We start from the raw sequence: 24,580 nt of genomic DNA on the forward strand, positions 1-24,580 counted from the left end.
GGCTCTGCAGAAATGTCTCAGGGTCACAACAGGGAGGGCACCCAGAGACAGCAGGTTAAAGGGTGGGAACAGAGTTTCTATGCCTTCTCTTACCAGCCCTGCTCTAATTTGAACTCTTTTTGTGTACTGGGGTCCCCCAGGGCTTCATTTCAAAAAAGGCTGTTAATACTTAAAGAATGAATCAACAAGAAAACCCTATGGCCTGAATTTTTGCCCTCCTTTTGCAGACAGCAGGGGAGAAGTCTCTGATGACCTTTAGCACCTGCTAATCTCTTTTCTATCAAGGAGCATCTGCACAGAGCCACAGCAACAGCAGATGGGCTATGCCAGGGCCAGGCCACTGGGAGCAGCAGAGAGCAAATGCTGGATATGAGAGCGTTTGGTCCAGTACCTGGAGATTCCTACGTGAAGGGATCGATTATGCCATTTCTTCAGTGCCCAGACATAAATCTGTCCTTAATGTACTCGGAGGGACTGCATTCCCAATGGGTTAAAGCCAGGGCCCAGCATTTACACTGCTAAAAGTAGACATGCTGCAAAGATTATTTTCTAGATTTAAGGCAAAGCAGCTCAACCTCACTCTTAATGCAAATTAAACTATAATAAGGTGCACTTTTTCTCCTATTGGATTAGCAAAGATCAAAAAGCTAGGTAATATACAGTGTGGGTGACGGGGTGGCAAAATTGGCGCTCTCTTACATTGCTGATGGGAGTTTAAATTGGTGCAATCTCTTCACGGAGCAATTTGAAACTCTTTATCTATCACAGATTTAAATGTAATACCCTCTAAGCCAGCAACTGTCTTAGGAATATACTCTACTGGTATACTCAGACATGTCCAAAATGACCTACAGAGAGTACACTACAGCATTTTGGGGGTGGAGGGGGCAAAAGACTGGAAACAACCAAAATGTCCACCAAGAAAGGGCTGCTTAAATCATGGTGCAGCCACACAATAGAACATTATGTGTCCAGAAGAACACGGCCTTGCATGTGTGGATGTGGCACAATCTCCGAGTGCTGAGGTATGTTTTCTCATTTTCAAAGCTACCCAATTTTTTTGTTGTTATGAATAATCACTGGATCAGTAGGTGGTGCTAAGCAGTAACTTAACTGATGGTTCTTGCCTTCACTGTGGAACCTAACACTTTTTTAGTCAATGCCTGTGAAACACTGTGTATGTGGTAACTCAATTTCCTAAAAGACATACTGGGTTCTTTTAAAACCTTTTGGAAGTTCTCTGAGACCACACTTCCACTCCCATCTTAAAAGAGTGACCATCAGTTAGACAATTCGAATGACAAGAGGAAACGCCAGCAGGCAGTGCTACTTTGATTTGTGTGAGACTGATCCACTCCCCAGGACTGCTTACCATTCAAAAGGCAAGTGTGGTCTGGGTTATTTCAAAACTTTCTGAAAAGCTATCCCCACTTTTGCTGGTTTTCCTAGGATGCTCTCAAGTCAAGCTTAACCATCCTCATTCTCCTCTCTGCAATTTAGAGAAAAGGTGCTACACAGGAGTCCTCTTTAGAGATGACCAAAGACACTGGCAATCCAAGGCAATTCAATTTTCATGGCCCAAATGGAGATATCTCCTGAGAGGATATATTTAATAGGCCTTTTGTTAATATATTTTTTAAAACTCAAACTGACATGTAGTAGAGTTCCTCAAAACACTGAGGATGGAAGCCTGGGGTATATTTGGGCCATGGAAGCCACTCATAGTCTAAAATCTATAAGCAGTAAGCCAGTCTTAGGAGTGTTTCCATGTTCTTCTTGGCCACCACTGCCATCCCAGTGACTAGTCCAGCACACAGGCTTCCGAGTGGTTGCAAAATACAACCCCCACTCCTTCCCTTGGTCTACAAGGCCCCGTGGGATTCATCCTCACCCAGCCTTCCAATTTCATCTTGTGTCACTGTCTCCACAATGATCTCTTCTCCATTCTCCAAAGACCCCAAGCCCTTTCTTCCCTCCAGGCCTTTGTACCTGCTGTTCCCTTTGCCTGAATGTTCTTAAAGAACATAAAAATGATGTGACAGCTCCATATGTACTGATGGGCCCTTCTCAGCCTTCAGGTCTCAGTTCTAATGCCGCTTCCTCAGAAAGGAAGTGCCATGATCAAGTCCCCTGACCACTCTGCTACTGTCCTGTTACTCTCTTGCAGTAGCAGGAAAGCTCCTTGAGTTTACTCATCTTCTTCACTGCTGAAACCTGATTACTTAGCACAGTGTCTAACATACTGCAGGTAATCTTTACTGAATGAATAAAAGAATACATACACTGCATGTGAACGTTCATGAATGAATGAATGAACACTGGAAGTGGTATCAGCTACAGGGCAGAGAACTGTCCCTGTTCAGTCACCTTCCTTGAGAAACTTTCTTACATGGTCTTAGCTTTTTCAGCTGACAAAATGAGGTTAGTGACCTTTCCACCTACTTTGGCGGCTATTAGAAGTACTGAAATAAATACTGGAGGTATGCTCTTTGGATAAAAGGAACTCATGTATATAGCTCATATATATATATATATATATATATATATATATATATACACATATATATATATATTTTTTTTTTTCATTCAAAGATTGACTATCCAGTGAAGGGATTCTCTTTCTTATAGTCCAAAACTTTGCCATTTTAATGGTGGGTAACACCTCCAACAGACACCCAACAGGGTGAAAGGGAAGTAGAGAAATTCAAACCACCTCATACAATTAAAAGGTTAAAAGAAAGTTTCTAGACCTGCTCTGTCCAACATGGTAGTCACTAGCTAGCTACATGTGGCTATTTAAATAAAAATAAAAAATTCAGTTCCTCAGCTGCACTAGCCACATGTAGTTATTATATTGGACAGAACAGATATAGAACAGTTCCATCATCACAGGAAGGTCTATTGGACAGTACTGTTCTAGATTATCTGTGGACTGAATAAGTTAAGTTAGCCCTGTTCTCCATTAGCATAGATACTGCTAACTCTAAATATTGTCAGAAGCAGTCTGGTATATTGAAAAGAAAAAAATTGTCATAAATCCTGACTTTCCTCCTTATTGTGTGACCTTGACTAAGGAGGAGCTCACTGAGCCTTAGTTTTCCTTACCTGCAAAATAATGTTTACATTTAGTCTACAGGGTTTATGTCCCTGGGACAGAGCAGGGGTTCAACAGATGGTAGAGATTATTAAAAGTATAAAAACATAAGCAATGGAACTCTACCGTAACATGTGGGACCAGACAGACACCTATTCAAACAACGTCCTCCATAGCATAACCCCAAACAAAGAAAAAAAGTTAGATGAACAAGGATACTAGTCCTTCCCTCCAATCAGCATTAAAAAAGGGCTCTCAATGTACCTAATGCTGCCAGCAGGGCATGCAGTACACTGACAAAGGAAGCTGTTCTCTTATCATAAAATTGGTCCAGGGTAGCCAAGACATCTTGAACCACATCTGCCACCAAAGGGAGCAGGCTAGCATCTGAGTTCTGTAGCATGACTTCCAAGACCTTCGGGGTATGCGGGTGGAGAGATAGATGACGCAGATTTAAAGAGATCCCATTTACCAAATAGTCTGAATTCTGATTGATCAGCTGCTGCAGGGAGTCGTAGCCACAAGCCTGGCAAATGTCCATCATGGTACTGATGGCCGCCTGACTAATAAGCAGGGTTTGGTCTCCAGCTTTCTCCAGGACTGGATAGAGGGCTGACATCAAGAGCAAACGGAAGTCTTTCCCTAGTGCGTGTGCAAAGTGGCCAATCCCTTCCAACTGGATGCATATTTGCCAGATGTTGCTGTTCATGGAGCAGATCGTGGGACTTGGCTTTGAGAAGGTGGGAGAAGAGGTAGCCTGGCAGGTGTGTGCACCAGATGTGAGGGCCTGAATGCCTGACTGCATCATCGTCAGCTCCTCTCCCACCTCTTCAGCTTCCAGGCAAGTGACCAAATACCAGTTTTCTTGGCTTGTGTATTCTTCAAGTATTGATGTCACGATCTCCCTCAGTTCCTCTGGGTTTGTTTTAATGTGTTTTTCATGAACATTCTCTACCCCTAACCCAGCAGCCCCTACAACCAGTTCATTGAGGATCATGGCGGCCTGCTTCCGGTAAACCACAGACTCGTGGTACAGTTCCATAAAGGGATCCACGAGCAAGTAGAGGTTCCCATAGAAACCAAGAAGCTGACAAACCTGCCTCAAGAGCAGGAAAACCCTCTCGTCAGTGAAGAAGCGAAAATATCTCCTCTGCATTTGAGCCCACGGCCGGGAGGCTGAAGTCTCTGGAGAAGTGCTCAGATGCTCAGAGTTCCAATGCCGCTCTTCAACGATTTTGACATCGGCCACGTCTAATTCCAGAACTTGGATAAGCGCTTTGGAAAGGCGCTGGAGATGGGCCACAGAGTTGAGGACAAAGTTCACTTTGGGGCCCAAGAGTTTCAGGTACCCGAGTAACAAGGAGAGAGTAGACAATCTGCCCTGATCGTCTTGGGAGTTCATCAGGCGGGGAAGGGACGTGGCAAGGGAGTGCAGGTTTTCTGACAAGATGTCAGCAAAGGCTCTGCTGCCCACCACGACTTTCTCATCTGCAAAACGTCTCAGAATTTTATTGCATTGGGCTTGGACGTCAGGACTCTCATCATTTACCAGACTCACCAGAGCCTTCAGAAGGGGACCAGCCGATTCGACCAGTGACTGACTGCACTTCAAGAGAAGGGCCTCGACAAAGTCTATCACTTCCAGCCTCACCTTCCAGTGTGGGTGAACTGAAACGCACTCGATTATCTTTTTAATAAGGACAGTCAACCTGTCGCCGGTATTTTTTACCCAATTGGCTTCCCTGTGAACCAACAGCTCCGCTACTCTGTGCTCCACGGCAGGCTTTTCTCGGACCTCTGAGACTCTTCTGAGCTGTTCATCAGCCATAATGAAGCTCACTGTCTTGTAAAAGACCTTTAGGGAAGACACGACAATGCTGTGCCCTTGTTTAAAGTCTCCTGTGATGATCCTGGTCAGTGTAGTTGAGAGGCCAGGTAAAAAAGAAGCAAACAAATCCCCCAGCTGCTTTTGCTCAAGTTCATCCAAGGACCTTGGATGGTCTTGACACTCACACTGAAAGAGTAGAACCTGTAAACATTTTAAGGCAGCCATTTTAATTTGTTTTGATTTCTCCTGTTCTGCTAGGCCTAACAATAAAGACACAGCAAATCCTAAACGAGGCAGAATGGAGGGCTCATAAATAGTCAGAATGATGTCCCCATAAGCCGAGTGCATTAATGCACTGAGGCCCTGGACCACAGCCAATTTCAACTCCTCTGACACAGCTGCAGGTTTCTGAGAGTTGGGTGAATACAGGCAAGCAGAGAGTTCTGAAAAGAGTTCCTGGAGAAGTTCTTGTTCCTTCACACATGTTGAAGAGAGGACAACGGTGATGCATTCCACCACACTCTGGATCAAGTGCTCTCTTTTGGGGCCCGGGGTCTTCAGGGTAAATCGCAAAGGGAAGAGGATGTACTGCTGAAGTTCCTGAAGGGCAGAGTCACTCACGACTTGTAACTGTGCCTGCAGACGCTCCACATTCTCCACTGTCTGGGTCTTTGTGAGCTGAACACAGATGGGACGCAAGACGCCAAAGGCCTCCTCTGGAGTATCAAAAACCGCCATTGTGCAACAGGCTTCCTCTCACTGAGCAAACACCCTGCAGGCTGGAGGGAGGAGACTTTTCAGTAAAGAGGGCCAAGCTCAAAGAAAATACAAAGTGAACTTGCACTCATTCATTCAACAGACATTCAGTGGGGGCTTATGTACCAGTCACTCCACACGGTGCTAGGGGAACAATGGAACGGAAAAGAGCCGGTTCCTAGTCTTAGGGAGCTCCCAGTCCAGGGAGGGAAGGAGATGTACAGTTACAACACAGTCTCTTAAGAATTAGGCTAGGCCTGTGCTTGTGGTCCTACATGAGTATAGAAGACGTATGCGTCATAACACTCAGAAAGCCAGGGTGGGTTTCACAGGAGGAAGATGCTTGAGCCAAGACTCAAGGGAGGAGTGAACTGGAACCTGTGGGCTATTCTAAGGAGTATGGATTTTAACCTGTGGTAGTGATGGAGAGCCACTGAAGGTTCTGTCTTTTTTAACTTGAGGTATAATATACATAGAGCGAAAGGCACTAGTCTTAACATAACAGCTCAGTGAATTTTAATGTACGCAGAGACTCATAGAACCACTACCCAAAATAAGATATATAATATTTCCAGCACCCTGGAGGGCTCCCTCATGCCCCTTTGCAATCAATTCCTATTTCCCCTGCCCAGAGGTAACCATTACTCTGACTTTTATCAGCCTGGACTAATTTTGCCTGTTCTTGTCATGGAGAGATTTCAAGCAGAGGGTGATAGGAACAACTTTATGCATTGAAAAGACCCCCTGGCAGCCAGTAATACAGGAGAAGACTCAGAGCTGGGTGAGACTGAAAGCAAAACAAAATGAAAGGGAGTGGCCAGAGAAACAGGAAAACCAGGAGCGCACACTATCACAGAGACCACGGGAGAAGAGAGATTTGAGCAGGATGGAGAGGTGGATGGCAGGCAGGCAGTGAAAGGAGACAGGTTTATAGGTAAGTGAAGGAGCTGTGCGACTTTACACATGGGCTATCAGCCCATGACTTTGCATTTCCCCTCACAGAGAAGAGGCTCTTTTCTCTGTGAGGGGAAATGCAAAGTCATGGACTGATAGCGAATAAGAAGGCGGGTAAACAGAGGGCTTGAGGAGAGAAATAAAATTCTCAAATATTCCCTTTGGGGAAGCAGAGCATGCTGGGAAGACACAAAAGTGTGGCCCAAGGGTACTGAGGACTGAGTTGAAGCTGGAGACCACTAAACATGTGCAACTGTAAAACGCTGGTGCCGGACGGAGGCTTAGAGATCACCTGGTCTGGTGGTGTCTCCTCTCTCTCTCTGTCCCAGCTCTACTTGCTGGGGGCTTCTGAACAGATGATGACAAGAAAGTGTCCGCTGCTTCTCGCTGTCCCCAGTAGTGCTGGCAGGCAAGTGGTGCCTGGTGGGTGTGGGCAAGACCTGCTCAGCCCAGAGAGAGCTGGTGCTGGATCTCCTCCATGGGTCAGGAGAGGGCTCCAGGGCAACAATCAGGCTCTCATACCCTGGACAGAGTCTGGTCCACAGAACTCCATGAGAGGAAAGGCAATGCTGGTCTGTGAGGTTCCTTGGGGGGATATCTCCTGGTCTGTGACCCTCAAGAAGCCAGGGAAGGGAAGAAGCTCAAATCTTCCCTATTCCAGACTAGCAAAATGCCAGGTGTGGAGGCCAGAAAGCTGGGCCAGGGACTACTGACACCCCATCAGCACCAGCTCACACACTGATGACCCCGAGGCTACTGTGCCACCCCTTGCCCAAGGTACTAGTATTTAGAACAACAGAAGCAAAGGAAGTAACCACTTAATGGGACCCAACAGTCAGGAGCAGGAAATGCAAATATAGCACCCTTGAGGTGGTGAACCTTAGTTTAACAGAAATGCTAAAGGAGACAGACAAGAATATGAAAAATAATTAAGACCAATAAGGAAATGCAATTATAAGACAAAAGATATTTCTTAGAATTTAAAAACATGTCTTTCCACACTAAAAAAGCTCAATTGATTAAAAAAAAAAAAGGTGGTTAATTGCTGAGATCTAATTAGTGGCTGGGAAGATCAAGTAGAGTTATCTTAAAACTCTGAGCAAAAATACAAAGAGATGGAAAATGTGAGACTTGGAGCACAGATCTGGGAGAACACACATATAAATAGCTGGGAATTCTGGAAGGAAAAAAAGGAACAGATGGAGGAGCTAAAATAAATAAATAACTGAAACATTTCTCTGAGCTGCAAAAGTATTTATCTGGAGATTGAAAAGACTGAAGGATACACACCTAGTCAAATTGTGGTAAAATTCCTGTACACTAAAAGATAAACGGAAAAGAAAATCACATATGTCTTCAGGAAGAAACAACAAATAACTTACAAAGGAAAAAGACCCGCTTTGGACTTCTCATTTGCAATGGAAGACAGTGGAAGAGCATCTACTGACTGCAAATAAAGGACTGTGGCCCCCAAACCCTACTTACAGCAAAGATATTCAGCTGTCAGGGTGAAAGAGCCGTATGTGAGGATTCAGAGAGGGTAGCACCACATGCCCTACCAGAGGACTCCATTCAAACAAGAAGTGACTCGAAACAGACCTAAAATGGGAAGATGAATGAAGAAGGAAATGTTGCTGAGTAACTTTTTTTTTCTTTTAGCATGGAAAACTTTCTTCAAATAAAACGTTTAAGTGGAAGCCCAGCACGTAAAACAGATAAAATCAGAGGGTCTGGTTAAAGCTGGGGTGAAGGCGATGGCCAGGAGCTCTGCATCTCTCTTATTTATCTCAGGAGTTTCAAGACAATAACCTGGGGTTCCCTGAACTATGTTCTCAGATTATATGACAAAAACTGTAATACAGCAAGTGAGGTGAGAACACAACCTGTCCCAAACTGAACTTATCTGCTTTCTTCTGTATTCCCTTTGTGATTTATGGTCCTCACCTGGGCTAGACGCCTTAGCCTCCCTGCTTTCTTTTACCTCCCTCTTAATTTCACTGTTCCCTTAAATTTCATCAGTTCTACCCCTTCAACATCTTTCAAAGCTGTTGAGGATGAAAATCATCTATTTGATATTGGACTGACCGTAATGGTTTCTTCTCTGGCCACCCTTGCCTTGTGTGCTTGCCCTTCTTGAATCCATATTTCACACTGACATGTAAGTAATTTTTTTAAAACAAAAATCTGGATCACTCTTCTCCATGTTTAAAATCCTTCACCTGCTCTTTGTAGCCTGCCTAAAGTACAGACACCTTTCTACCATGGCATACAGGGCCCTGCACCATCAGGCCCCTGCCTGTCTCATCAACCTCATTTCGCACTGCTTCACCCCTTGAACTTGAAACTGCAACCATGTGAAATTATAAAACTTGCAATTTCCTAAACAGGTCGTGCTATTTCATATTCTCCTCCTTTCTCCTACCACTGTACACACTGCTATTACAGTATTTAGCATACTGAATTATTTTGTATATGCCTGTTTTACCTACTTTAGACTGGGCAATCCTACACCTAGAACCTACAAGGGCATCTGGTATATGATAAGCACTCAGAAACATCTGTACAGATTCTCCTTTCAAGTAGGATATAGTAGGGTATGGCAGGCCAATACTCCTGGTGACAACTAGAGAAACCAGATAAATTATAAAAAGCATTTCTTAAAGCATCAAATAGTTGCAGAAGCAACAAAGACCAGATGAACTAATACCCTAGTGAAGGATGAAAGTTCACAGTGAGTCAACAATCAATAGTTGGGTTTTTTTGTTTGTTTGTTTGTTTTCCATTTGCTGATCCTGGACATGGCTCAGGATTACGAAGAGGCCCAGGCTGAGGGCTGTCACTGAGGAAAAAGAAACCACGATGCTTTTAATGTGGTCATATAGGACTGGAGTCCTATATGCAAAACCGTAGTCTTCAGGGATCGCAAAATACATGACTTCTGAGAGAAGGCCGCTGCTGGGGGACAAATGGCTGAGAAATGTCCAAACAAATGAAAGAGATCAACCCACAGATTCAAGTAGCTCAGCAAAGCCCAAGTTGACAATACAAAGAGAAACACACACAGACACATCATAGTCAAACTGCTGAAAAACCAAAAGTATGGAGAAAAATCTTAAAAGTAATGCACAACAGAAGTGACAGGCAACTTCTCTAAAGAAATGATGAAATCCAGAAAACAACAGAATGACATCTTTAAAGTGTGAAAAGAAAGTAACTGCCAACCTTGAATTTTACACCCTATAAAACTCTTTCACAACTGAAGGTAAAATGCAAGACAATAATGCACAAAAGGTTTATGGATAGTATAAAAGGAGTTAAGTATATTAAGAGTCTAGCAATATCAGGAAGTGATAAAAAAAATCTGTATTAGACTGTCAAGAATGCATGTTGAAATCTATAGGGTAAACTCCAAAAGAGCTATAAAAGTTCAGACAGTAGTAAAAATGGGATAATTAGTACTTCTGATTGATCCAAAAGGTGAAAAATGAGAAAAAAGGAAGCAAAACTGGTGGGTCAAACAGAAAACAAATACTTAATAAGATGGTGGACAGAAGCCCAATTGAAACACTGATTACATGAATTCAGAGTTTCTCAACAGTGGCACTACTGACATTTTGGGCTGGATAATTTGTTGGTGGAGAGCTGTTTTGTGCATTGTTAGATATTTAGCAGCATCTTTGGCCTCTGTCCCCAACATGCCAGTAGCACTCCCCAAAGAGTACCAACCAAAAACGTCTCCAGATACTGCCAAATGTCCTGTGTAGGGCAAAAATCGCCCTGGATAAGAACCGCTGGTATAGAATCAACATAATCCCAATCAAAACCCCAGCAGTATTTTTATAGAAAGTTATAAGACGACTCTAAAATTGATATGGGAATGCAAACAACCTAGAATAGCAAAGACAATCTTGAAGAAGAGGAATTAAATTGGTAAATTTTGGTGGTATAAGTTTTACACTATCTGATTTCAAGATTTACTGTAAAGATACAATAATTAAAGGGCAAAAAGAAAGACAAACAGATTAGTGGAACTGAATAGAGTCCAGAAATAGCCCCCATATATACAACAGAGACTCCATATATAGACTCACATAACTGACAAAGTTGACACTGAAATCAACTGGGAAAGAGTGGTCTTTTCAATTAAAGGTACTGTGCCACCTGGCTATCCATATGAAAAAATATGTAGGTCTTGATTACATCTCATACTAGATTTAAACATGAAATGTCAAATAACAAAGCTTTCTGAAGAAAACAAAGAACATCTTTGTAATCTTGGAGTAGCCAAAGATTTCTTAAACAGGACACAGAAAAGAGCTAACCATAAAAAAAATGATAAATTGGACTACATTGAAGTTAATATAAAAGATTTTCTATAAATCATTAAGAAAAAGACAATCCAACAGAAACATGGAAAAGAAGTTGAACAAGCATACCACAATAGAGGATATCCAAATGGCCAATAAACATATGAAAAGACATTAACATCACTGCTCCGGAAAATGCAATATAAAACCACAACAAAATACCATTACACACCCACCAGAAGGGCTAAGCTGAAAAAAAGGGGAAAAAAAGAAAATGCTAGGTGTTGGCAAGGATATAAAACAACCAAAACTCTCATTCAATGCTGGTAAGAGTGTAATTGATACAACTGCTTTGGAAAATCCTTAGGCAATATCTATTATTCTAAAGGTAAACATACATATGCTGTATGATCTAGTAATCACATTCTTTGGTATATACCTAACAGAAATGCATACATAAATTTACCAATAGATGTGTTCTGGAATACACTATCCACAACTGTCCCCACAAAGAAACTACCCAAATGCACATCTATAGTAGAATGGATAAACTGTAGTATATTCTCCCAATGGGATACAGATGAAGACTTACCACAATTGGAGATCTTCAAAAGAATGGGTTACGGGCTCAGAAATACATAAACCAGCTTTCTGTAAGGAAGAGCGTATAACAAATTGCTAGTATGGCATGACTATAAAAGGCAATCATATACCTTTGTGGAATGGTCATGAAATCACACCTGTGTGACAATATGTCGATTACAGAAGGAACTGCTCAGAGATTTAGAAGCTTAGGAGTCCTAGATTCTATTCCGATAAAATGCAACACTGATTAAAGTGGCACTGCAAAGTTCGATGTTTATATAACTGACAGCAACTGGTGTATTCTGGCCCAGAAAGTGATACTGGGATGAGGCATTCAGAACAAGCTGATTCTCCGGGTGAGCAGAGAAAACAACCCAGAGTTCAACTGTGACAGACAGTGACTATATAAACCAGTTCTTGACTCTAACCCTTTCTGAGTTCAGTGAACCCCTTCCGCGGTCATAGAAAGCAGTCACTGGGGAGGTGGGAGGAGACAGCTGCAATCGGAGTGCTTGAGTGAACCCATTCCCCTGGCAGCTTCTTCCCCTCCTTCCCATCTCTTTCTGCCTTTTCACAGGAATGGGCTGTGTAAGATCCCTGGGCCATGGCATCCAGGTGGTGCAGACAAATGGGACAATCTGTAGGTGCTATACTTTACAGACACTTAAAAGATAAGACGCTAGACCACAAGGTACTTATTGTATCATATAGTTAAAAAGTGAAAAAGGGAGGAAAAATCCGAGAAGTACAAAAGGAACTTAGAAAAAGAATGAACACCAAAAGGGAAGGCTTCATGGAGGGAGGAGGATTTATGTTGGGGTGGGGGGACTACACACTTGGGGCTGCATGGGAAGGCTGTTCAAGGAACAATTCCTCACAAGCAAAGGCCAGAAAGCAGAAAAGTTGTAGCCCCTAATAAAGGCAGAGACGAGAGGGAGACACCATCATGGCAAGTGAGCCATGCCTCACACAGGGGTGATGTTCTGATGAAACCACCTGCTCGGGGCCTTTGTAACTTGCTGTTCCACGATATATCCTCACGGCTTGCTCTCTCATCTTTCAGGGCTTTACTCAAATGTGAATTCTGAGGGAGGGCTTCTCTGATCACCCCAATTTAAAACTGCAACCCATCCTCACTCCTCTCCTGCCCTGCACTCCCAATCTCCTTCCCCTGTCTTTGAAATTTTCCTCCATAGCATTTAGTACCATCTGTCAAACCAAGTTATCCACCTATTTATTTGTTTATTGTCTCTCTCTTCCCACTAAAATATAAGCTCTATGAGGGCAGTAATAGTTGACAGTTTTGTTTATTGCTTCCAGCAAAGAGCAGGCATTCAATAAATGCTTGTTGAATCAATCACCATAGACCAAGGTCTGGCTCTCTTTGGTGGATCTTTGATATCAGATATGTGTGAACTGGAGTCTGGGAAAAACCCACCATCCTCTTCTTCTCCTGGGGTGAGTTATTCCTACAGGTAGTTGATCTCATCCATTACAGGAGGATCTTACTAGATTCACTCTCAGGAGGCAATCATAGTTCTAGATTTTGACTGTATGCCAGCCCATTTTTAGGGTGTTTCCAGACAGAATGAGTATGAGAACAGGAATCTGACAATCTGGGTGATAGTCCTGGCTCTGACAGTACCTGATCTGTGGTTTCCATGAATTTTAGTTTCTTCAACATAAAATAAACTTGGTGGATAAGATGATCTCTAAAACTTCTAACTTTGAATTAACTAGCACATGGTAGAAAGACTGGGTTTAGATCCCAGAAATAGGAGTTTAAATAAAAGAATTGCCAACACAAGTTCTTGACTAGAAAGAAGAGAATTAATATTTGTTGAAAAAACCCACCATATGCTAGGCAATGTACATAAATAAATTCCTTGTCTACAAGCTGAGTAACACAAGGTTCAGACAGATTAAGTGATGCCCAAGGTTACACAGCAAGCAGTGGGATTCACGTCAAGCCTGTGTGACTCCAAAGGCTGTATGCATTCTTTTCACTACACCAGAGGTTTCCAACCCAACTGTTTATCAGAACCAAGGGGAAACAATGTAAGTACAGATTCCTGGGCCTCACACCAGATCTACTGAATCAGAATCTATGTTGGGGGTGGGGTGGAACAGGTATGTTTTGGGAATCTATTATATAAAAGCTTGCAAGGTCAGTCTGATGATCCATGAAGTTGCTAAGAGAGTAGAGTAGATCTCAAATGTTCTTACCACACACACAAAAGGGTAATTTTGTGAGGTGATGGAGGTGTTAACTAACCTTATTGTGGTAATCATTCTCAATATATATATACACTGATATGTGTATCAAATCATTACATTGTACATCTTAAATTTTACAATGTTGTATCTCAATAAAGATGGGGGGAACAAAGAAAAAGAAGGCTAAGTAGGAGTGGGGAGACAGGACTCCCACTTCTACCTAACAGTAATTAGGAGCCCTCCCTCATGGGTGTCAAAGGAGGCTGAGTGAGGAATCTGGACTTCTACCTACACTTGGAAGTAACAAGGTTGGTCCCCCCACCCCTGCCTTATCCTGCCAGAGTGGTTTCAGAGGAAGCCAACTAAAAAGAAAACTTCTATAAGGTCCAGAATCTTAGAACATAATACAAAAATGTCCAGTCAAAAATCATTCACCATACCCAAGAACCAGGAAGATCTCCAAATGAATAAAAAAAGAAAAATCAATCAATATACGTTAACACTAAGATGACAGAGACATTAGAATTATCTGACAAAGTTATTAAAGCAGCTGTGATGAAAATGCTTCAATAAGTGATTATGAACTTGTTTAAAACAAAAGAACAGAAAACCTCAGGAAAGAAATAGAAGATACAAAGAAGAAACAAACAGAAATTTTAGAACTGAAAAATTCAATAACAAAAAGCTCAGCGGATGGGCTCAACAGGAGAATGGAGGGGACAAAGGAAAGAATCTGTAACATGGAAGACAGAATAAGAGAAATTACTCAATCTGAACAACAAAGAGAAAACAGACTGAAAAGAGGCTCAGGGACCTATGGGACTATAACAAATGATTTAAGCATCCCAGCATGAGAAAAGAAAAAGGGCAGGGTTGAAAAAGTACTCAAAACACTGAAAGCTCCCCAAATTTGGCAAGAGACATAAATCTATATACTCAAGAAGCTGAGTGAACTCTAAACAGGATTACCCCAAAGAAATTTGCACCAATTATAATTAAAATTAAAAGTTGTGAAAACAAATGACAAAAAATCTTGAAAGCAGCCAGAGAAAAATGATACCTTGCCTATACAGGAAAAACTATTTGAATGACACTGGATTTTTCCTCAGAAGCCATGTAGGCCAGAAGGAAGCAACACAATAATTTTCAGGTGCTCAAAAGAAAAAAAAAGAACTGTCAACACAGAATCCTATACCCAGCAAAAATGTCCATCAGGAAAAAAAAAAAAAATTGGAATGAACTGGAAAGATATCCTCAGATGAAGGAAAACTAAGAGAATTTGTCACCAGCAGGCCTACTCTACAAGAATGGCTAAAGGAAATTCTCTAAACAGAAAGGAAACGTTAAAAAAAAGAATCTTGGAACATCAAAGAGGAAGAAAGAACATGGTAAATAAAAATATGTATAAATACAATAGGTTTTTTTTATTCTTTTAAATTTTCTAAATTGTGTCTGATAGTTAAAGCAAAAATTATAACACTGATGTGGTTCTAAATGTATCTAGAGGAAATATTTCAGACAAATATAAACAGGAAAGGGTAAAGAGACATAAAGGAAGTAAGGTACAGGGCTTCCCTGGTGGCGCAGTGGTTGAGAGTCCGCCTGCTGATGCAGGGGACGCGGGTTTGTGCCCTGATCCGGGAGGATCCCACATGTCGTGGAGCGGCTGGCCCCGTGAAATACTTCACTAGACCTGTCAAAAATAAGTTATATACACATAATATGATACCTAGAAGAACCACTAAAATGGTTATACAAAGAGATACACTCAGAAACACTATAGATAAATTGAATGGAATTCTAAAAAATGTTCAAGTAAAGGAAGGCTGGAGAAAAAAAGAAAATGGAGAAACAAAAAAACAGAACAAACAGAAAACAAAAGAATTAAATTTCAGACTTAACCTCTAACATATCAATAATTATATTAAATATAAAATGTCTAAATACACCAATAAAAAATGACTGTCAGAGTTGGTTAAAAAATATAACTTAACTACATGCTGTTTACAAGAAACTCACTTCAAACATAATGATATAGTCAGGTTGAAAGTAAAAAGATGGAAAAAGATATTATCATATAAACATTAATCAAAGGAAAGCAAGACTAGCTATATTAATACCAGATAAAGTGGACTTCAGAGCAAAAAAATTACCAGAGACAAAGAAGGACATTATACAATGATTAAAGGGTAAATCTATGAAGAAGACATAGTAATCTTAAGTGTGTATGCACAAAACAGAGATGCAAAATGTGTGAAGCAAAAATGGATAAAACTGAAAGGAAAAGTATAGGTGGTCACCACAAGTATAGGTGGTGACTTCAACATTCCTCTCTCAACAACTGATAGAATAGCAATTATAACACAAGAGCTCAACTACACCAACCAACATTTACATAATTGACATTTACAGAATACTATTGACAGTAGGATATACATTCTTTTCAAGTGTCCACAGAACACACACCAAGATAGACCATATCCTGGACCACAGAATAAACCTCAACAAATTTAAAAGAACTAAAATCATACAGTGTGTTCCCTAACCACGATGGAATCAAACTAGAAATTACTAATAGAGAGAGAACAGGAAAATCTTCACACACCTGGAAATTAAGCAACACATTTCTAAATAATTCATGGATCAAGGAGGAAATGTCATGGGAAAATTTTACAAAATACATGGAAATGAGTGAAAATAAAAGTTCAACAAATCAAAATTTGTAAGATGTAGGTACAGCCGTGCTGAAAGGGAAATTTATAGTACTAAATATATATATTAGAAAAGAGGAAAGCTCTTAAATGAATATCAATAATCTAAACTCCCACAGCAAGAACCTAGAAAAAGACAAAGAAAATAAAATAAAATAAAGCAAAATAAATCCAAAGCAAGCAGAAGGAAGAAATAATAAAAATCAGAGCAGGAATTGAAGTTTAAAACAAAAAATAGAGAAAATCAATGAACCAAAGGGAAGGAGGGAGGGAGGGAAGGAGGGAGAGAGAGAGGAATTCCCAATACCAGTCCTACAGACTGCAGATATCAAAGGATAATACAGGAATACCACAAATAATTTTATACACATAAATTTGACAGATGAAATGGCAAATTTCTCAAAAAATACAAACTACCACAATTCACACAAGCTGAAATAGATTACTGAACAGCCTTATAAGGAAACTGAATTTATTGTTTAAAGACTCCCAAAATCAAAGAAAAAAGAAAGAAGAAACCTTCAGGCCAAGATGGTTTCACTGCAGATTTCTACCAAGCATTTAAAGAAAATTAACACCAGTTTTACACAATCTTCTAGAAATAGAAGAAGAAGAAACACTTTCCAATCCATTTTTTGAAGCTAGTATTACCCTGATACCAAAACTCAATAAAGATAATATAAAAAAATTTTAAAACGGCAGACCAATTTCCCTCATGAATATAGATGCCAAAATCCCAAACAAAATATGAGGAAATATAATTTAGCAGTATGTAAAAAGAATTACACACCATGACAAAGTAGGACTAAATTCCAGGGATGTAAGGCTGGCTCAATATTTGAAAATCAATCACTGTTATTAATATTAACAGGCTAAAGAAGATAAATCACATGATTATATCATCCTCATCTTTCTGACCTCTAAATGTTGAAGTGTCCTAGGACTTAGTCACTGGGCCTCTTTTCTTTCTATACCTATTCCCCCTTATGACTCCCACATTTATAGCTCTACCTAAAAGATCTCTCCCTTGAACTCCAGACCCATAAACCCTATTGCCTATGAGATACCTCTACTTGGACAGGCATTTCCAATTAGACACATACAAATCTAAACTCCTGCTCTTACTACCCAAACCAGCTCTTCCCACAGTTCAGTACATACATGCAAACTCCATTCTTATGGTTGCTTAGGCTAAAACCCTTAGGGCCATATAAGCTCTTGCTTCTTTTATACCTCATACCTATGCTGTCAGTTAATCCTGTGATCTCTTCCTCTAAAATATCCCCAGAATCTGACCCTTTCTCACAACCTCCACCCTGGTCTGAGTCTTCCTTTCACCTGAGTTATCACAACAGCAGAACTGGTCCTCCTGCTCCTACCTTTGCACCCTTACTGTCTGTTTTCTACTTAATAGCCACATGCTCCTCTTTTGCTCAAAATGGTCCAATGGACTCTTGTTTCATTCCGAGTAATATCCAAAGTCCTTACTATTGCCTATAGTCCCCCACATGACATGGTCCCTGGCAACTTTTCTAAGCTCATTTCTAGCCTTCTGGTTCACATCACTTGAGCTGTCCTCCTTGCTGGTCCTTGAAAATGCCAATAATGGTCTGACCTCAGGACTCTGCACTTGGTTTTCCCTCTGCCTGGAACATTCACCACATAGCATAGGGCTTGTTCTCTCATTTCTTTGAAGGCTGTGATCAAATGTCACCATATCAGTGAGGCCTTCTCTGACCAGTATATATAATACACGCCTATCCGCCCATACATGCATTCCTCATACCTCTTACCTTCCTTTATTTTTATTCAAGGCATTTATAACTTTCAGGCTCATTTTACACATGTTTATCTTCCCCTGCAGAAGGTAAGCTTCCCAGGACATGGATTCTGTCTGTTTGCCTAGAATAGTGCTTCAGACATAGGTTCTCAAAAATTATCGGCTGAATGAATAAATCAACCACTGGCTTGGGAGTGAAGAATTTGGGATAAGATAACCTTGATTTGATTCCTGGTTCTGTCATTTCTTGTGTCCAAGTGACACTGATTACTCACCCATGTTTAATGTTTTCTCATTTGTCAAATACTGATAATAACCCATACCCCACAGGACTGTTGTAAGGATTAAATAAAAGAATGTTCATAATGTGCTTAATACACAGTGACTTGGTATAAAAGTGCTCAGTATATGACACTGTTACTTAATACAGAAAGATGGCCTAGATTTGGACTCAAAGGCCCTAGGTTATAATTATGACTAGATATTGAGAGTGATTTTAAGCTATTCACTTATTTTATATTAATTCACTCAGTCAGCTACGAATAAGGTGCTGGGGTAAAAAAGATAGATAAAGTAGAGTCCTTTCCCTCTAACCTTAGTTATGTGATCTTGGGTAGGTCACCCAAGCTCCCTCAGCCTCATTTGCCAAATGGGAATAGCATAATACCTATTGCATAGCTTTGTTGTATTAAATGAGTCACTATGTGAAAACACAGTGTCTAGCCCATAGCAGCAGCTCGTTATGTTGGCTATGATTATGATGATTCCATTCTGAAGGAGGAGTAAAAGCACCTAAGCGAAGAACAGTGCAGTATGAGCAAAAACAGGCATCAACTAGTACAGCGCCTCCTAACTGGAATCTGCCCACAACCGGTCAGTTCCACTATGATCAGGACATTTAAAAATTCTACTATGTCAAAAAAAAAAAAAAAAAATTCTACTATGTCTACAATAACCTAACTCCCTACCACCACCCCACAGCAGTTAGAACAAATTTCTCTGCTGATGTGATAACTGGAATTTAAAACTTTTTAAAAACAGTTAAAGGATAGAGTCTCAAATAGTGTTTCTTCAAGGAGGTCAACGAACCCACTGACTTCCTTACCCCACTCCCTCACAAAGTTAACATGTATTACTTAAGTTTGAGCAATAGTCAAATGAACCCCCAGAAGGCAGCCTGTAACTCCCTGAATACAACAACCAACTGAGAGCCGGGAGCACAAGGGTGTGTTTGACGGCGGTCCTGTCACAGACTAAACATCGGAACTGGCCACTAAAGGTGGTCCTGGAGGCCTAGTGGGAGCCCACCGCGTGAGAAGTCACCTTTGGAAAAAGAACAGCAAGAGCCAAGGCGTGGAGGCGTGAAAAGTGCACGTGGGTGGCTTGGCAGAACCAAAAAAGGCTTTTTGTGGGGGGCGGCCAGAGAGCAGGACACGTACAGAGGAAGAGTGCTGCTGGGGCCTGGCAGGTGAGGGAGAAAGGTCCCGTTCCATTCCCAGGTCATGATCTCTCTGCCTCAGCATCCCCTCAGGATCCCCCTCTAAGGGCTCGCGATTGCTATCTCCCTCTCGTTCGCGCCACTCTCCCTTACCTCGTCTTCCAGCCTTTCCCTCACTCTCGCACCTCCTCTGCCGCGCCGGAAATGACGCATAACTCGCGCGCCGCACCACGCCAGAAAGGTTCTGCGGGAGCGGGAGAAAGGGTTCCGGTGACACTCACTGCGCCGGCGTGCAGGCGCGAGCGGTCAAAGCGCCTTCCGGAGGCCGCCGAAGTGAGACCTTTTCCCTGTCTGTCGCTTTCGGAGTGCTCCGAGCGAGATTCAAAGAGGCATTCGCCACGGGAGGGGTGTTTTACTACACTCTGACTCCCCCCGGTGCCCCGCCGCTCCGGCCCTTGCCCTTTGACCCTGCTCTCGCGGCGGGGTGAGAGGTCGGTGGCCATCTTGTGGCGGCGGCGCGGGCGGCTGTTACTGCGGAGACCCATCCCCTCCCCCTCCTGGCCCCCCGGCCGTCTGTCAGTCATAAAGAGTCCCGCAGGCCGCCAGGTGAGGTTCCGGCCTCGTGCCGTCGCTCTCCCCACCGCACTGGGCGGCCCAGGCCGATCCCTGCCGGGCCTCACCGCCGCCACCATGTCCTCCTTCTCCGAGTCGGCGCTGGAGAAGAAGCTCTCAGAGCTGAGCAACTCTCAGCAGAGCGTGCAGACCCTCTCCCTGTGGCTCATCCACCACCGCAAGCACGCGGGACCTATCGTCTCGGTGTGGCACCGCGAGCTCCGCAAAGGTAAACACTCTCTCTACCCCCATGGGTCCTCCTCCCGGGTAGCCCTCTCCCGCACCCCGTCCCAAGGCCCCTCTAGCTTCTTAGCTGAGCCTGGCTTTCCAGGCCTGGGCCTCTGATTGATTGCGCTTCTGAGGTTGGAGACAGTGTTATCCCCATTTCTCGGAGAAGGAAACCGAGGCCTGGGAAGGTTTAAGGTACTTGTCTGAGGTTCCACCGACCGGGGCTTAGGACTCCCAGTTAATCCAGCCGCTTTCCTCTCCGGCTCCTCCTGACACTTGTGACCATTATTCTCTCGGCAGCGTTGAGCGCCTGGTGGAGGGTGCAGGCCTTAGCCTGTTGTGTGCCAGGCAGTTGCTGGGCATTCGGAGTAAGATTACCTAGATCGAGCCCTTGGCTCAGCCACTTGCTAGCTGAGTGATATCGGGCAAGTTTCTTCTCTCTAAGCCTCTGTTTTCTCATCTGTCAAGAGGACAAGGGTAACTGCCGCTTCCAGAGCCTTTATTCTGTGCCAGTCACTGTGCTAGGACCTTATGTATATCCTCACACTTAGTCCTGAGCACTGCCCTGGGAAGTGGGTACAGTCACTGCCCTTGCAGAGAAGTCAAGGGGCCACCCCACCTAGACCTTGCCTCTCAGGTTCCTCTTCTCATGCAGCTCTCCTTGGTTCTAGACCCTGCTCAGCATCTGGCAGCCACTGATTGAGCTCAGCCTGTTGTGTGCCAGGCACTGGCTTGGGAGCTTGATAGCCTGTTGGCTCCAGAGGCCAAGTGCCTCTGGAGCCTGACTTTGCCATTTACTGAGCCCCCCGCAGCTTCACCTCTCTTTGCCTCAGTTTCCTGATCTGTAAAATAGAGATAATGATAACTGATACTGTGCCTTTGTTCTGTGCCAAGTGCAGTACTGATATCATTACATACATTGTCATTTTTTACGGTCTCAGAGTTCTGTGCAGTAGGAGCTCAGCAGATGAGAAAAAACGGGAGGCTCAAACAACTTGGGGTGAAGAGTAAACAGGATAATCCACATGAACATCTAGCATGGTGTCAGGCAGAGTGTAGGCACTGGATAAATAATGGTGAGGTGGGATACTGATTACTCAGTGTGGGGCATGTTCTTTGCCTCAAATTGCTTACAGTCTGCTGGGGAAAGATGGGCACCTACACAGCTATCTGATACCCCAGTGAGCTTCATAGCAGAAAGCTGAGCAAATGAAGCTTAACGCTGTTTTGGACAGCCTGTATGTGGTAGGCCTTTTATAGCATAGGAAGTAACTCTACATGTGTTCTCTGCTATTTGTGAGGTCAGGATGTCACTCTGTTTTACAGATGAGGAAACTGAAGTGGCTAAGTGGTATTTTCAAGGCCTTAGAACTAGTGAGGCTCAGACTACATCAGACTGGCAGACACCAAAATCCAGGATTCTTTCAGGAGACCCAGTTTTAGTCCTCTGGCAGAGACCCCCCGCCCCCCAAATATCGTGTGCTGTACTGAGATGGGGGTCCCCTCAGCCCTCAGGGTAGTTGGGGGATAGATCCTGGGCCTCCCAGAGCCCCATTCATGTACCCCACTGTGCCATCCAGATATCATTTCTGTCATCTGAGATGTGGCGGAAAAATTCGAATTGCTTTCTACAGGATCCTATCTGGTAGGATCTCAGAGGCACGTCAAAATCCACCTCAGGTGTCACTTTTGTGAAGCCATCTTGATTCCCCACCTCACCCTATTTGAGATACAGAAAATAAAGAGTACTTTCGTTTATGAAGCTCCTTTAACCCTAATCTCATATGATGAAACCTTAAGTTGTAAGTAGGTCAGCATTATTATCCCCATTTTATAGATGAGAAGATACAGATATGAAGAGATGAAGTGCTTTGTTAATGAGTGTATAGTTGGGACATTAGCCCAGAGCTCCGAGATGCCGAAACTTGTTTTCAGGTACCCGGTGCATCAGTGCACTTAATAAGTGAAGGTGATCATCTTACTCCAACCAAACCCGTAGTGCTTTTTTTTTTTTTTTTTTTTTTTGATCCTAGGGGTTTTTTTTTTTTTTTTTTTTTTGTGGTACGCGGGCCTTTCACCGCTGTGGCCTCTCCCATTGCAGAGCACAGGCTCCGGATGCGCAGGCTCAGCGGCCATGGCTCACGGGCCCAGCCGCTCCGCGGCATGTGGGATTTTCCCGGACCGGGGCACGAACCCGTGTCCCCTGCATCGGCAGGCGGACTCTCAACCACTGCGCCACCAGGGAAGCCCAGTGCTTTTATTTATTAGAATTAATCTGCATTTATTTCATTCTTACTAGTTATGTCTCTTTCACTGGATTATGTTTTGAGGGAGAAACTAGCTCTTCTAGTTGTCCGTAATGTACACAACATTTAGCATGGTGCCTGTTAACAGAGTTAAAAAATAGTTCAGGTGTTAAATTGTGGTCTCTTGACATCATTTTCATGGCTGAGTAAAGGATCCAAGCGGCACTGTCTAATAGAGCTTTCTGTGATGAGAGAAATGTTTTATATCTGCTGTGCAACAAGGTAGCCTCTTGCCATGAGCACTTGAAATGTGTGACTAAGGAAGTAAACTTTCAAATAAATACAATTGAAAATTTAGTTCCTGAGTTTTTTAGCTACAAATCAGATGTTCAGTAGCCACATGTGGCTAGTGGCTATCATACTGGACAGTGCAGAACTAGAGGATGCTCTTCCAAGCATCAGTGTACAGTTTCCTAATACCCAGCCTTCCTTCATGAATTGAAAATGCCCCCGCACTGAAGTGGAAAAAGATTTTGTGCCCTAATGTTAGAATTGACTAGCCCTTTAGGTTCTAGCCCACCCTGAATCTTTAAAAATGGACATTTCTATCTATAGCCAAGTCATTTCCTTAAGACATTTCACAAACCGTCTCTGTTTTGCCACCAAATATTTATGAGACTTTAAAAGTTTTCTTTTTCCTGCTTAAGTACTACTTCTATTCATGATGTGTTATTTTCTTTCCATTCCCTAGGAATAATTCTTAATTTATCCCTTTGGGCTCTGTTCTAGGTAGAACTTCTCCCTTTCTTTTTGCAGCAGTTTGGTGTAAAATACCCTAAGATGAACATTTTTTAGTAGTGCTTTTGTACCTTACGTTTGTACTACTACTACCTTTAGTAGTGCAGGTAAATAGGCCTTTTTTAAAAAAAAAATTGCTTTCTCTAGATGTCAAAACCAGCCAAACAAGTGAAAAATTTTGGTCAGCCAGTAATTTAAACTTTGCTCAATAACTATTTCAACCAGTTTGGAATGGGCCTCGGTAGGGAGTGAAAGAATCCATACTGACATATTGGAAAGACATTTGAACAAGTGAGTTACCACCCAGGGCTGGAGTAGAGGGTGTGTGTGTTGTGTGTATTATGACCTTGTGTGTTCAAGTGCTCTAGGGCTTTGTGGGTTTTTGTTGTTGTTTGTTTGTTTTGGCCGCACTGCGAGGCTTGTGGGATCTTAGTTCCCTGACCAGGGATTGAACCCCGGCCCCTCGGAAGTGAGAGCGAGGAGTCCTAACCACTGAACCTCCAGGGAATTCCCTTTAGGGTTTTGTTATGTTACCTTTATACACATGGTGCTCATGTTGATTATTCAGGATGCTGGATGTGGAGGGGAAAAGTTTTATCCTGAATTCCCATTGCTAAGTTTGAGGGTGATGAGAATTAATTGGCATTGTAGATAGTGAAAACCTTGGCTATCTTAGCTATCACATTTGTAATACTGCAAAACGTTTCAGGTCTTGAATGGCCAAATTGACATTTTACAATATGGATTCTGGGTTTTTTAACATAAAGTATATTAGTCCGATTGTAGAAGTTCTGTTTTACTTTTTTTTTTTTTTTAATATTTATTTATTTATCTTTGGCTGCTTTGGGTCTTTGTTGCTGGTGCGGGCTTTTCTCTAGTTGTGGTGAGTGGGGACTACTCTTCGTTGCGGTGCACGTGCTTCTTACTGTGGTGGCTTCCCTTGTTGCAGAGCGCAGGCTCTAGGTGTGGGGGCTTCAGTAGTTGTGGCTCGCGGGCTCTAGAGCGCATGCTCAGTAGTCGTGGTGC

General features: G+C 42.6%; 2 protein-coding genes across 10 annotated transcripts in view; one reads left to right on the forward strand and one right to left on the reverse strand.

The window, feature by feature from the left end:
* The window catches only part of TTI1 (TELO2 interacting protein 1), a 54,722-nt gene extending 34,856 nt beyond the window's left edge, over nt 1-19,866 (reverse strand). For 4 of the 7 annotated variants that reach the window (XM_024743095.1, XM_024743091.1, XM_024743096.1 and 1 more), the window contains exons 1-3: nt 19,824-19,866; nt 8,118-8,231; nt 3,359-5,701 (exon numbers count right to left, since the gene is read on the reverse strand). In XM_024743095.1, the coding sequence (XP_024598863.1) occupies nt 3,359-5,660 (2,302 nt within the window). In that variant the 5' untranslated portion in view covers nt 5,661-5,701; nt 8,118-8,231; nt 19,824-19,866. Of the gene's footprint in view, nt 1-3,358; nt 5,702-8,117; nt 8,232-11,531; nt 11,591-19,823 lie in introns of all 7 variants that reach the window. The other 3 variants (XM_024743092.1, XM_024743094.1, XM_024743093.1) reach the window with 3 other exon arrangements.
* Nucleotides 19,867-19,972: 106 nt separating this feature from the next.
* The window catches only part of RPRD1B (regulation of nuclear pre-mRNA domain containing 1B), an 80,135-nt gene continuing 75,527 nt past the window's right edge, over nt 19,973-24,580 (forward strand). For all 3 annotated transcript variants that reach the window (XM_024742916.1, XM_024742915.1, XM_024742917.1), the window contains exon 1: nt 19,973-20,511. In XM_024742916.1, the coding sequence (XP_024598684.1) occupies nt 20,361-20,511 (151 nt within the window). In that variant the 5' untranslated portion in view covers nt 19,973-20,360. The remainder of the gene's footprint in view (nt 20,512-24,580) is intronic.

Source organism: Neophocaena asiaeorientalis, unplaced genomic scaffold, assembly GCF_003031525.2.
Source record: "Neophocaena asiaeorientalis asiaeorientalis breed wild unplaced genomic scaffold, Neophocaena_asiaeorientalis_V1.1 scaffold82, whole genome shotgun sequence".
Classification (NCBI taxonomy): Eukaryota; Metazoa; Chordata; class Mammalia; order Artiodactyla; family Phocoenidae; genus Neophocaena; species Neophocaena asiaeorientalis.